This window comes from Hesperophylax consimilis, chromosome 23 (genome assembly GCF_061612785.1).
Source record: "Hesperophylax consimilis isolate HC1 chromosome 23, BYU_Hcon_1.0, whole genome shotgun sequence".
In the NCBI taxonomy this organism is placed as follows: domain Eukaryota; kingdom Metazoa; phylum Arthropoda; class Insecta; order Trichoptera; family Limnephilidae; genus Hesperophylax; species Hesperophylax consimilis.
Window position 1 is genome coordinate 29,500,069 of NC_142858.1, and position 15,782 is coordinate 29,515,850.

The 15,782-nt window shown below is 36.3% G+C and overlaps 1 protein-coding gene across 1 annotated transcript in view; it reads right to left on the reverse strand.

Annotated features, from left to right (window-relative positions):
- Window positions 1–15,782, reverse strand: part of LOC149412535 (LON peptidase N-terminal domain and RING finger protein 2-like) — a 51,584-nt gene that overhangs the window by 1,427 nt on the left and 34,375 nt on the right. Inside the window, exons 3-6 of the mRNA XM_089646174.1 lie at window positions 8,267–8,385; window positions 5,684–5,806; window positions 3,355–3,628; window positions 1,438–2,312 (exon numbers count right to left, since the gene is read on the reverse strand). Of these exons, the coding sequence (XP_089502300.1) occupies window positions 1,438–2,312; window positions 3,355–3,628; window positions 5,684–5,806; window positions 8,267–8,385 (1,391 nt within the window). The remainder of the gene's footprint in view (window positions 1–1,437; window positions 2,313–3,354; window positions 3,629–5,683; window positions 5,807–8,266; window positions 8,386–15,782) is intronic.

Genomic DNA, 15,782 nt, shown 5'->3' on the forward strand with positions numbered 1-15,782 from the left:
AACTATTTATTTGACTGACTATGCCATAGGTCACCCCAAGCGGCAAGCTATGGCCGGTGATGGCAGTTCATGTGTTTTTGTCCAGGACTCGGTGGCGGATGCACTTGCCGTGGCGGACCGGATCAGGAGAGATCATTTGAGGGAGACCCTTTGACCTCTCCAGTCGAACTTGCTCTACCATAGCCTTGCACCGAAGTGGGAAGGATGGATTCATACGTCTGTCACTCCTTGATAAAATGACCCTCATATACCAACCGACCCCTCATACCTTTTTCCTTTTCTTTGCTTAAAAAAACCCTCCATACAGCATCCCCAAATATGACATAAGCCCTGAGAGAAATTATTTTCCTCAGTTCCTCCTGTGTGGAGTTGAGTAAACAATTATGTTTTTAAAAAAACATGTGTTTTTGGTGTGAAAAAACATGTGTACGGTAACGATTTTCAGCGCAACCCACTGTGGGACTTATCTACACAGGGTCTGAGTGCGCGTTTCTAACTTTGGTGTGACAAACCTAAATATACGTATCTTCTGCGTTCACTCGGCATGCACATATTTGTTATTGCTGTAAGTAAATTATAATCCATTTATAAAAGTGTCTAGATAAATACTATAACAAAATATTCAATTTAGGATTTTGTTTTCTAAGTGATGACAGAATGCGAGTTGCCTTAAAACTGTCAGATTCATTTATTGACCAGCCACTATAAGGTTGACGCCCACATCACTTACCCACGGTAACATGGTAAATACCGTTACTTACAGCATGGTTATGACTTGTATTGGTTTGTCCCCCACCCTTATCTTCCTGTCTATGTGTACACAGTTGAATTTCAATTCACATATGAAGACTTATCGTTTCTAAATTAAATAATATGTTTACAAAAAGTTAGGTTGATGGTGTTGAATGATTTTTTTATGTTCTTAACCTGTCACATTTAACAGTAATTAATACTTACCAACATAAATGGATGACAATAAAATATAACATTATCAATGTATTTTTAACACACGGCGTAATATCAATAATCTGAGTAGAGGATAAAAAAAAAACTTTGTTAGCTAATCTTGAGTTAACTCATATAAATTTGTAGCTGTGGAAATAATGCATAGTAAAATGAAAACATCACAACAAAATCAAAATCATAGTTAGTGAAGGTTTCTTATACGCAATTCTCTGTAATAAATTATTAAATCCGCATTAATTATATATTATCCATTCAACACCAGCATCCGCTAACACAAAGTTAACACAAATAACGGTTGGTTTTGCGCTCATCGAAAAACTTACAAATTACATTTTGGAACACTGATTAGTTTTTATGTATAAATATATTCCTACATTGAAATTATTATTTGATACATTTAATGTGAATATACACATTTATGTAAAATATGTGAGATCCGCAAATAAAAGTAACTGGGTGCTATGTACATACCTTTAGTTGGGTGGCAAGCGGCAGAATTCCAACAACCCACCAAGTCCACGAAGGACCGTCCCGTTGCTGTTTCCATTCGTCTTCTTCTTCGGGCATGGAACCGATGGTTTGGATAATTTCATTTTTGGAACTCTCATCCATGTCTTTGAACCAAAGCCATGCTTTCCGCCTCACTTTATTGTGCAATTCAACGACATTTGGCTCTCTATCTAACTCAATGGGGTTATCTTGGATGGTCTCTACCTGGGCCATGTCGTAGCCATCTCTCTCTCCCCTGGCCAGCACTCTAAACCTCTTTGTTCCCACAGTAGACAAGATCGAACAACCATTCCCAAGCAAAACGCAATCTTTTATCTCCAAAATGGTTCCAAATTCTGCGTAACGGTTAAGTCCAGTGGCTTTCTTGTCTAAACAAGCAGCTATTCCAAATTGCCGGGACCCTGACTCGAGACATCGACGAACCATTAGCCGGTAGCGAGGTTCAAAGACATACAGCGGGCAGGAGACCGTCGGAAATGCTGTTGTGCAAACAAACACCGGAATATGCGGTTCAGAGGTTGTCGTTCCGATAACTTCCTGGGTGTGAATAATCTTCCTGGCTATGTATTCCATGGGGATGAAGTTTTTCATGGACTCGTCAATGAATGTGGTGATACTCCGCGAGTTGTTGGCGAGGTATTCGGCCAAGGATGTCATGCACAGGGGGCAGGAGGAGCTGTAATCCAGACACCTCTCCAAGCAGTGCCAGCAGTAGGTGTGTCCGCAGGGAGTGGTCACAGGTCGCCACAGGGACCGGCAGCACAGCACACATTCAAAGTCAGATTGGTCCACCAGTATCGTCTCCACTTGAAGTTCTGTTGATGAAGGAGTCATTTCTGTAACATACAAAGGAAAGCTATTATATTGACGTTGTTGGAATGGGAGGAATCAATTCGGGAGGCGGGTTTGGGTACCGCTGCCCTGGGAACCATTTATTGGATAACCAACACCTCTGACATAGGTCCAAGTGGTTAACTTTTGGTGATTTAGGAGGGGTGCCCGGGTTCTTCGAATGAGGTGTGTTCAGGATGCGCCTGCCCACCAGCTGCGCGAGGTGCCAGATCGGGAGAGGCTTATTTAGGGAGACCCTTTCACCTCCCCAACTGGTCTCCTGACATATCGCCTTGCGCCGCAGTGGGAGGGATATATTCATATGTCTGTCACTCCTGGACACACTGATCCCTAGATCCCTAGATTCCTACCCAACCCTCATACCTTTTACCTTCACAAAAATGTGATCTCCTTCCTTTCCTTAAAAAAGACCCTCCACACAGCATCCCATAAGATTACATAGGCCCTGAGGGAAATTATTTTCCTCAGGGCCTCCTGTTTTGGGTTAATATTAAAAAAAAAAAATGGACCAGCAAAACCTTACTAAATATCTCAACTTATTTTACAAGTATAAATAGTATGTAATTAATAAATTGCAAAAACTTTTAAACTTTTGGAAAACAAGAATATACTCTCAAATTATTATAATACAGTATAGTCCCTGTAATTCGAACCCACCATAAACTGAACATCCATTAATCCAACCGTTGGGTGATAGGGGCGGGGTAAGTGGGTGGAAAATGCAAGACGTTAACAATTGAAGTGTAATTTTAAAGAGACTTGTAGTGGGACACTTGGTAGGGGAAGTTCTAGGAAGTTAGTGAGGGAATATAATTGGTAAATTCAGTTTATCCGATGTGAAAAAAAAAAATTATAAAATTTTATGTAGCATCCATGTAGCAAAAGTTCCGAAAATCCAACTGTTTTTTAAAGATTCCAGTAAACCGAAAAATAGTAAAAATGAACAGGTTCATTTTTTAATTTTTTCGGATTGTAGAGACTGTATAAACCATTTTCAATGCATCCAATAGATTTAATTAAAATTACCTGAATATCTGGCGACTTCCATGAATATTCTATCTATCACCCCCTGCATGTTGGCAGTGTCCAGGCCTTCGGCTTGTGAGATCTCTCCATCATCACAACTGTCCTTGGTGGTTATAAATTGCCTCCTTTTGCCATATTGTAGAGAACGACATTTGCACAGCTTGTTTTGATTAAATGTCAAGGAAATTCTTCTCCTGTAACTAGGAATGCTGCGAAAGAGGGGACGCCGGTAGATCTTCTCACGACTAGGGGTGCTAAGTAATCTTGCTAAACACTGGAAACAAACAACAACAACAAAAATTGGTTAATTATATAAATTGTACAAAAGCATATAAAACTATGAAAAAAGTTTTTCATTTTTCACAACAATTAAGATTTACTATGCTTGCATATTAAATTCACGAAAATAAGTTTATCCAAATAGACTAGTTTGGGAAAAGCAAATGACTGAATTCTTCTATTAAAGATAAAAAAATGATTTCATCTTCAAAACACAGATGGCACAGTAAACTTATTTTGGTTGGCAGATAATAGATAACTTTTGTATTTTACAGTATCCCTGCAGCAGTGCAAAATAATATGTTTATTGTGTAACTATTTTGTCAAAAAGTATTTATATTTTTTTATTTGTGATGATATATTACAAAATATCACCAACAATATTTATAACACATGAAATTAAATAAAACTCATTTCGGGACAATTAAAAACAAATAATTTTTACATAAGAATACAAATTTGTAGTGTATATAGAATAAAACAGACTAGACATACTTAACACAGTTAATTAAAATTTGTGCAATATGGGTAGGTGATTTAAAAAATTTAAGGATCTACGAAGTATGTGAATTTTGAAAAGGTGAGAGGGAACGGAGCAATGTCCAAATCTCATTTTGAATTGGTTTTTCGAAAAAATGGGGGAATTTATTCATTTATTATTTTATTTATTTAACGCCGAGAGGGCTTTTACATGTAGGCGGTACAATTTTAATGACAGACAGTTTTGAAACATGAGAAAGAAATAATAAAAATAAAATTACATTAAAAAATAATATATGCAAGAAACAAAATTAAAAATAGCAAAAACATAAATTAAAAAATACAGCAATTAGACTGGTTTATAAAAATATTCCATTTAGGAATAGTGTTGAAATAAGTCTTTTACGTAATCCACAAAATTCGCAAAGTTAATATTAAATATATCGACATCACCTAAGTATTGGTTTCCCATAGTGTAAAACCGTTGTATTGGGGAGTTCGCAATGTAATTACGCTTATGTGTGTTGCAGTGGAATAGTGTATTTTGTCGTGTTGTTATTGTAGGTATTCGTAAGTTTATGAGTTGCAGAAGTTCGCAACAGTCGAATTTAGAGTTTAGAATCTTGAATAAAAAAGTTAAGTCGTTTATTTTACACCTGTCTTCCAATGTGTGTATTTTTAGAGTATTTAATAAGAAATGATATTGTAAGTCTTCTAGTGGGAATTGCTGAAAGCACGGTTTTGATAGAATAGCTCTTTGTATTGAGGCAAGCAGGCTCCCTTGGATTGAGTAACAATGTGCTAATCCCCTACCCAAATATTGTGGGATATATCTTTGTATCTAAGCGTAGCAGGCTCCCTTGAATTGATTAACAATGTGCTAATCTCTACCCAAATATTGTGGGATATTAGTATCGAGGCATAGCAGGCTCCGTTGGATTGATTAACAATGTTCTAATCCTCTACCCAAACATTGTGGGATATTACTATCGAGGCTTAGCAGGCTCCCTTGGATTGATTAACAATGTTCTAATCCTCTACCCAAACATTGTGGGATATTGGTATCGAGGCATAACAGGCTCCCTTGGATTAATTAACAATCTGCTAATCCTCTACCCAAAAATCGTGGGATATATGTTTGAGGATGGAAGGAATTTCAGCAAATTCAATTAATACCTTTGAAAGATGTTGTGGGGTGTTCTAGCAGTGGCTTTATTGAAGTAGTCGAATTACAGAGTCCAAATAGAGAAGCCAGAGTAGTCCCAGTTGTCGCTGATGATGTCGTTATGGTAGTTGATTCAAGTGCCCGAACGAGACTGATGGACTGAGTACTAAAGACTGACTCTATGTACCGCAATGTCACCGTGTTTATATAGGTATCACTCGTTCGGCAAATCGCGAGTAGGTAGGTGGCGGCTTCGTTTTTATTCTATATAGGTAGATGCAGCGTACATTCGCCATCTTACTCGTAGGTTCCAATGTGATGCACGTTGCATATATTGAATTTCTAGAACCTACTAGAAGCTGCTGCTATGACATAATATAAGAAGTAGGAATTATTGTTACATACCAGTGTGACATGTTTCTTAATGGCTTGGACATTGTGCCCCAGGCAGGCGGCAATGAAGAAGGACACCAAGGCTTCTGCGTGTTGGTTCAAGTTGGATAGAACAACTCCTCGAACAAAATGACCCTAAAGTCGAAATAAAATTCATTAAAATAAGTTGAGAATAATAATCAGAGGATTTTAAAGAGATTTGGGGGCATTAGGACGTTGGGTGATGGGATAATAGATAAAGACTCCACCGGCTCAAGTACCGCGGCTCCAGAGAAGCCCGAGTAAATCTGGCTTCCAACAAACTGAGCGTCTTGAATAAGGCTAGCAGATATTTCAATAGTGATCAGCTGTTAACATTACAAATCTCAAGTAAGTCCACCTTTGGGCTGGAGTCCCAAAATACTTGATAAATCTATTTGGTTCGATCGATTGACATATCTAATGCACAGACGCAATGTAGGCATGCAGAGTCTGTTCTACAGGTATTTTAATGGAACCTGCTTGAAGGAGCTAGCAGCATTGATCCCTGATGTATATGAGAATGCTTGGTTTTTCAGACTCGTTTTTATATCTGGAATCTATTTTTCCTCCTTCATATAATCCGGGCGTCTTCAAGACCCGCTAAATCCCGTCCTACAGACCCTAATTTAATCTACCTCACAACGCCCCCAACCGGGTGGTGATATAGTTCCCCACTGTTCTTCACAATGTACAAAATGAATTTCGATATTTTGGAAAAAGTGAAAGATAGATCCAAGAGAAAACAGTTATATTTCTCTAACTTGGAACCTATACTTATCTTATAAGAGATCTTGAGAGTTAATTAATGCTTAATAAAATCTATTTTGCATAAACTAGAATTTTTCTTAATGCAAGAAGGTTGCACAGCAACATTTTAGTTTATTTACCAAAGCAATCTTGGCAAAACGTCCAAGATATCTACATATTGTTATGTATACTATGACATAATAACAATTGTGGCGGATATTGTTACACATGTGTAAAACAATGTAGTTACCCAACAATTATTATTACTATTGTCGTTATTAATTTCAAAAACATATGTAGGTAGGTACCACTTGCCGTGTGACCAGATAAATCAGCAAAATGATAATTCATCACATATTTAAAAAGTTATATAAAGTCATGGAACGTGATAAAACAAAAACTTTATTAACTGGGTTAAGTAGGTTAGGTTAGGTTAGGTTTAAATTTTATATTTTTTCATAGTTTCTAATGACTTTATATCACTTTTTAAAAGTGTGTTGAATTTTCACTGTGTTGAGTTATCATGGAATCCACTTGCCGATATGTAAATCTAACGCAAATACATTTCACCCGTGTAAGTCATTCATAAACTTCAAATGTCTCAAACAGACAGACTGTTGGCACTGGGGCGCGATGCAGCCCGAATATGGGTTAGTTAGAATAGCAATTTAATCTTAGTTACGACTGAATGAAGAATCGAGTAGCATAATAAAAACACCAAATACCATTGCAGTAGCATAATAAAAACACCAATTACCAAAACGCCTTTTGCATCTAATCCTAGAAAACACTTCCTTGCAAATAGAGTAGTGGATGCTTGGAACTTACTCCCACAACATGTCATCGATACAACAAATATAAATCAATTCAAAACTCCATTGGATTCACATTTGGAGAGAAGAAAAGACTTAGTTCAAACTTAAAACAACTCAATTACTGTCAAACTTGTTGTGAAATCAGATATGAGCGCATTAGCAGAATGCTGCCTGCTCATTACATAATAATAATAATAAATAGTACGTAATCTAACCTACCAACGTGCATAACCTAACATACAAGTATACAAGGTGTCCGAGGGTTAAAGTAATGCAACTACAAAGGGCGAGATGCATTATACATATTTGAATAGTTCATAACGATAATATCTCCAAAAATTACGAAGTTACGAGATTTCAAAGTGAACATTGGTAAATGTATTCAATTGTGTCTTGTGACGTCACACACAGTGCAATTATTCATAATTAGAATTGGCATTGCTGCAGCTTGCAGCATGAGGGCGCAATTGGAGCAGTCCGCTCCAGTCGCCGAATTGTGAAGGCGCTGATAATATCTAACACCTAACAGTCCTAACACATCACAAAATACAAATTATCAGAATATTATTGATTAGAGTGATCACCTACCTAGGCGTCTACTGATTTTGTATTTAATGATAACATATTTCCGGTGTATTTATCGATTTTTAGCAAGAATGACTTTAGCATGATGACAACAATTGAATTTCTAAAAAAACATAATATTTATTTTGGTATAGATCATGTGAAGCGCGCTGTAATACCCCCTGACACTTCACCAATACCACACAAGAGTACCAACTTCTTCCAACTATCTGGAGCCAGTGAGACTATGGCATCCCCAATTGGGGTATGTTGTGAGACTGAAGGTAGTGAGGAGGGGAAGGAGATGGGAAAGAGGAAGATGGGGAAGTGCCTGGCTATTCAGATCTGGTCACCAAACACGGCTAAAGCCATTTAAAGCAATTCCTCAGGACTTATAGTAAAGCACCGAGTGACCAGGTCAACATGGTTTTAATATATATATATTTACCTTGCTCCAGGTTGGTCGGATTCTGGCGACATTGCTGGCGTCAGCGAGGGCCTCGTGGTACCGGCTGAGACTGTTCAACGCCAGCGCCCTCACGGCCAGCAGCTGGTGGTTGTTGGGCGCTGAAACAAAACGACGAACCATTCTAAACTCCTCCGTAAACCTCGTCCACTTGCAATCCTTTTATCAACAACAAAACACAGCCGCAGGAAACATAATCATCGCGTGCGATTCAAATAACATAAATTAAATTTTAATAAAGATTTAGATTTACCGATTTCGGCTAAAATCTACCGATTTTGTGAAAAAAAAGGAATTTTCTGAAAAATACACCGAAAATTTTCAAATAAATATTTTGACGACCTACCGATTTTTGTCTCAAATCTACCGATTTTCATTTTTGTGGTATGGCATCACTGCCCGACAGACCACGCTAGAAGCGCGTTATATCATCGTGGCTTGGATACTACTTCAGGATATCGCTCGCCATACATTACCATTAGGAATGTATGGTGAGCGATGTGCTAAAATAGGCCAAGCCATGAGAGTATAGCGCAAGTGTGTCAGCAGCATTAACAAAAATCAGATGATTTGGGCTTTTCACATCCGAAATTATTATATTGATTAATTTTTGGGTTATTATGCCGCTTAGCGCTTCCTCCGTATTTTTCCAAAGTTTCGAACAGCGTAAGAATGTCAATCATCAGGGCAGATAGATAGATTGTGGTGAAGTGTATGTCAGCCGAATTTATTGCGTAGTAGCCAATGTACATACTCGCATTTTATATATTATTATGTTTAAATTACATTTTAAATGTCAGCTATACTTGTTGAAATGTAATTTTGGCTGGTTTTATAAATAATAAACCATGCTCCATCATATTTCATGCACCGGCGAAATAAGGTTACTTTTGATATATTTATATCGTGTATTTAAATAGTGTTTATCAAACACATATTTTATTATTTACATAATTTCGTATTTTTTAAATTTTTACAAATTAATAAATCTTTATAAATATATATACATGTTGTTTTCACAGTAAGTACAGTTTTATTTCTAAACACAAGTACCAGCTTGCCTAAGGAAAGAATATAAAATATATTATTGAAGTGAGGACGTAAAAATACCTATTTTTGCAGAGCATGAATTGCACGGCGCTTCTACGTAATACGTAATACTAACGAAAACGTTGTCGTCTTGTTGGCATCTCATATGTAAAAACATTTATATAATGGAGATTGTTTACAAACATCGGAAGTCTCTACAAGTCAAGGGGTATTTTCTTAGTAAAACTCAATTGAAATCGCTACACGTATTTACCCAGGTACAAAACTCAGGAAAGTAAACTTCAACACACTCTTGAAAAGAGATGAAAAAACTAGACAAGTTACGATAGGTTAGGATTATATGCCTTTTTTTAAACATGCGGAGAAAACTTACTGATATAAAATATTGCTTATTTATTAAAAAATCTTTTCATATTATTCGAATTCCTGTTAAAAAGGGGATTTCAGACCTTTGACGAGTGAATTCCTACTAAACTGTCGGTAAATCTCGAATATATTATTAGGATGTCGGAACATTTTGTCCTTCACGAGCCTGCATGAACACGTGTTCAGATTTATTCTGAATCGACTAATATTTCATTGGGAAATGGATTGGCCATCAAATCAGCCATACTCATTTTTCTCCGTGCACTTCAATGACTTCGTCACTTTTCAAAATTGTGTTGAATTGCCACTGTCCTGTGTCGCCGTTCAACCATTATTACTTGGTATCCAAAGCGCGACGATTATTATTGTATCGTGTAGGTGTGCATAATATAATATAATTAAAACGTAATACTTGTTCCATACTCGTATTTCATCCACGACAATGTTACTTTATATGCACCCAATGCACACATTCCATACGCGCGTATAAAATATCGATTGTTATTTATTACAATAAAAGCTGGTTTACCGCAATGCAACGTTTATAAACAGTATCTACTCAATAATTATTATAATATCCTTGTTACATTATTGCGTGTTAAGAAAATTGCGAGGCATTTGCGAATATGAATTCGTAAACATAACATATATAGGTACAATAGCAAAGCCCCGGCGTGACTCTGATTTTTAAACGATTTTCTATGGTAAAATAAACTTGGTTGTGGATTTTTGCACAAGAAATATTATGTACCCCACCCATTCATTTCATCCTTACAAAGTAACACGGTCTTGACACACATTTCTTACTTCATTCACATTCATACATCGTCCCTGTAATGTACCCGGGAGCGGTGTTTGTATATGTAACGAGGCGATGTGGGTAATTTTATTTTTGGTGTTTTTTGGGAAGATGACAATGAAGGAAAGGGGACGATACAAGCATTCACACTATATTTGTCAAATGTGCAAACATTCCATCTCGCTTGCACACACGCTCTTCCATTCACACATTACAGACCCGTACATACTCTTACTCTACCCCGAATTATTCTACCTTTCATATTGACATCACATGTGCAAGCATTCCATCTCGCTTGCACACATGCTCTTCCATTCACACATTACAGACCCGTACATACTCTTACTCTACCCCGAATTCTTCTACCATTCATATTGACATCACATCACATATTTTCCTTACTTACGATTCTTTGTTCATTCACTCTACATGGCATATAAGCGTCCCTTTCTTGATCTTACTCATTACACGGCGAAAAATAAGTATTAATAAGTTATTAAGAATCTCTTCAAATTATTGGTAATTCGGTTAAAAACGAGATTGCAAGCCGTTTCCTGATAAACTTTTAGTAAATTCCTAATATATCGGAACATTTGTTCATGCACCTGCATTTTACTTGATTATATATAATGACGAAATACGAAAATATCAGGATTTTTCAAGTATTTCGACATCGTTATAACACATTCGTGTTTTACTAAAAGTTTATCAAGAAACATCAATTCATTCGTCAAGGCCTGCAATCCCATGTTTCATCAGCCTTGTATTGTATTGTATTATTTGCGAATCTCCACATTTCTCACACGATCACACATGGTTTCACCACACACGCGTTATGGAACCTCATTTCTACAGCATTCAGTCTACTTTCGTCCGTCCTCTGCCAGTTCCGTGCCTCACTGCCATACATCAGGGTAGGTACCAACACCCAACTCTTCGTTGTAGATTACTAGCTTCGCTTCTTTTGATTTTTTTTGTTGGCGCTAACCGCGTTCAGTCCACCTTCTTTTCATATCTCCATCATTTCCATCTCTCATAAACATACTTCCCAAATACACAAGTACATCCACCTGCTCAAAGTTCATCATTTTTACTTTGACCATCATATAGAATCACCTCCCGAAGTTTTTCCACCAAAAAAGTGGAGTTTTAAAATATTAACGAAAAACATATTTTTCTTTTAAAAATCGGAGTATCCAAAGTACCTACACTACGAATGAGATTATTGATTTCATCGTGTTCTCTGTATGTACCAAAAATATATCGCATTTGCATATATTTGACCCCTCGGTCGAGTAATGCGCTGCGAATCTCAAGGTTAAAAATGAAAGGTTATTGCACGCTTAAGGACGCGCCGACCTTCAATAGTACAGAACGATGCATGCCCCGACCGACGAAGAAAGAAAATGCACATTAAAACGCTGACGAGTTTCCTTGCGAGTTGAGTTGAACCCGAGGTCTTAAATCGCTATTTTTAGTGAACAAAGAATTATACCATGTTGTTATTAGTCATGTGCCCCGTCTCAAGATATTGTATTTTTAAATGTTTGTGGAAATATGTAGGTACTTGGGTACCTGCTTAGCAAAAGTCAAAGATTCCTCAATAGACACTAGTTGCTTCGTCATACACACTTCGTTCGCCCCTTTCATACAGACATGAGAACTGGCTTACTTTCAGATTACTCAATTTCGCGCCCAATCCCACCTTTTTCATTATTTGACGCCTGGATGAAATCCCAATTTCATCATTCCATCACTGTAAATGTATCAATAATATACAGATTTGTACACGCCTGTTCAACGTTGGTGTAGTAAAGCCGGTCTTTAAGACCGGCTTTATGACCGTTTTAACCAAACAAACGCCATGGTAATAAGACAAGTTTTTCACTGTTCTCACCTTACGCGCCGCGTAGTATTCATATATTAGTAAGACTGATGAACAACAAATAAATGGGTATGCATTTCTCCAGATTGGAAACAACGCAATAATAAATACTGTTGCGAAAAGTTTTGTGGGAAATTATGGATAAAATAAATAGAATGACAAAAATAAAACATAATATTTTCTAATAAAAATACGCACTTAATATTTATAAAACAGTCTGTGATAAAGGATTTCGTGACAAATAAATAAATGTTCCAGATGGTTGATTTTATACGAGTATATTAACTTTTTTTAGTTTTCTTTCACTACCGTCTGAGAGCAAGAAATCTAGAATTGGAATTTCCACTTGGAGGGATCGGCTAAGTTATTGCAGAACCTACGGATTAATTCCAAGCAAGTTATTTTTGTTTAACGGGTCGTTGATTCGATAAGTCATATGGTTTTATTTGTTGCTACTGCATGTTATTGTTGAAACAGAAAACTGTGGAAAGTGTGATATTATTGAGAAATGACACTGGAATGAAAAAGACACTGGCAACAACATAATATGTAATTATCTTATTATATTTTTGTTATTTGTTTTTGGGATGTTATGCCGTGTTGCGCTAACTCCTTTAGCCAACGTTTCGGACAACATTGCAGTGTCCATCATCAGGGCACAGATGTGTTACATCTGCCCTGATGATGGACACTGCAATGTTGTCCGAAACGTTGGCTAAAGAAGGAGTTAGCGCAACACGGCATAACACCCCAAAAACAAATAACAAAAATACTTTTGGCCGTGAAAATCTTAAATCATATTTATCTTATTATACTTTATGTAATATGAAATAAGATTAAGGTTGACATTCACATCAAATTCAATATTAATAAAAACTCAGCATTTTTCTGTGTATTTTTTAAATCAAATATTCTAAATAAATTTCACAAAATAATACATAAATGTCTGGTCTTACAATTTAAATAAAAAATAAAATGTGATACTAAAAAATGGTTGTTGTCAACATCCGTTACGAGATGGTACCAAAATAAAAATATTAGTTATAACACCGCGTTATTTTAATTAATTCAATATAACTTCTAAAGAAACGTGGAATGCGCTGACTATCGAATCTATGCTATTGACAACCACTAACACAAAAAAATTCTAGTTTTTAATTTAATTTAAAATTTCTAGTTTTTTCATAGTTTCATGGTACACCCCAAAACATTTAAAAACTTTAAAATCATTGTGGAAGTGTAAAGGCAATTTTCGATAAGTTATGATAAAAAAAGTCCAAGGTTAATGGGGCCGACAGACGTAGCTATAAAAGATCAAAAGATATTTGGCTTGGCGTATTTCGGCATATCGCTCGCCGTACATTTCCAATTGAAATGTATGGCGAGCGATATGCCGAAATACGCCAAGCCAAATAACTTTTGATCTTTTATAGCTACGTCTGTCGGCAGCTTAAAGCAAACAATATATAGCGATTTTTTGTATATTATGCTAAGTTTGCAAAAACGTTTTGAACTATCACTTGTCATAATGTGCCAAATTTATAGAACCTAAAAATATGACATAAACGGTGAAATACAGGTGCATTCATTTGCTTTAAAAGGCAGTAAGCAATTTCATATATTTCCAAATAAATAATTTGGAAATGGTGGTAGTAGGAGATTTTCAAACATTGTTGGGTTATTCGTAACCTGGGAATGTTTGTCTTTCTTTTTAAAAAAAAAATAAAAAAAAATAAATATAATATGGTAAATGTATGTACGAGTATATGATACCAATCGCTCGGGTGACATACATACATACATGACTATAGTGAAGCTAGTTGCAAGTTTATCTTCAAGTGAACAAACATATCAATATTATAAATATTTTATATACCTACGAAATACAAGACTTAAGGAACATTAGTTTCTGACCTTGGCGTAAATGGTTCCCAAATAATGAACACACGCATACATACAAATCTCATAATATGTATGTAATCACTACTTCATTAGAAAGTTAGTTTGAATAATAAAGTCCACGGTATTCCAAAATGATGACAAGAACTGGTTCTCAGTTCTCGGACCGATTTACATCGGTCAGACTAGTTAGCTTCTGACTCGCTAAACCTCTTGCGATCTAAAACCTTTGTTAACTCTACAATAACCTAAAATAACTTCCAAATCTTAAAGACGTAAGTGAAGAAGCCATGCACAAAAATATGCGACGCTCGGCCCTAATGTATTGGACAAAGCTATGGTTGAATTTGCCCTAGCAAATCTCTAAAATAAGGTGGGCATCAAGTGTAATAAGGTGGGCATAAGTGATGAAGTCGTGTAAAAACATTATTGGGCGCGCGGCCCGGCGCAATGGACGGACCTATGGTCGAAATTGCCCTAGCATGCCTAGAACGGTTTAATGGGGAACGATTACTAAAATCTCAGATGTTTCTAGAGGGATCCTCGGGAATTTACTAACTCATCGCCAAAAAGTCTGTTTTATTTTATTTTGAGAAGTTCAAGCACAAATATTTAAGCGTTCTAGGATAATTTTCTAAGGAACTTAATTTGCCACATTATACAATAAAGCCGTAACCGAAAAGGGTTCATAAGTAGGATATTTTGGATTTTAAAGCAGTTTTTATAGGCATGACGCTCTATTTTTTCAGGGCCCATAAAAAGATTTATAAAAATGCTCTATTATTTCATGTGTTGTACTCGCAGTATTTCATTAAAGGATCTAAAGGCAATCAAATTTTCAAATCATAGTACTTCGCCTGCTTAGGTTATATTATTATGTAATGTACGGACGTTATATACGTACGTTTGCAGTAGTATGGATGGTCTAAATGCAGATGGACTTCATAGCTTTAAAGTTATCAGTTAGTGGGGACTTGTGAACTCAATTGAGTTATGTAAATGTGAACTGGTTTAAGACACGGAGCTATTGCAGAAGAGTGACAACTGAACCAGTTCACAGCAATGCTGCACAATGAGACGCCGAGTGACATTTGTAGTTGGAGAACCTCAGTATTCCCATGTATGCTTAGCTATCATCAACTGTTTGTCATAGTACATACAGAGTGTTACAGGAAGTACTACAGGAAGACCCGTGAAAAATCAAGGGATATTATAATTGTAGGATTTGTGAGGATAAAAAAATAATTAAAAAAAACATACATATAGGATTTTGAAAAGACGAAATAGTTAACAAAGTTAAGCTTGAACAATTACGACAATGGTTGTACTAAAACTGTTCGATCAAACAATGTAGAATGAAAAGGATGTCCATTCAAATAATATGCACATGAACGGGCCACTAAAGTATGTTCAGTGAAACCACACGCGTTGTATCGTCAGTCTATTAATTCATATAATCATCTGTCAAACATTTGAACCAAAGAAAAACACCTTTCGAA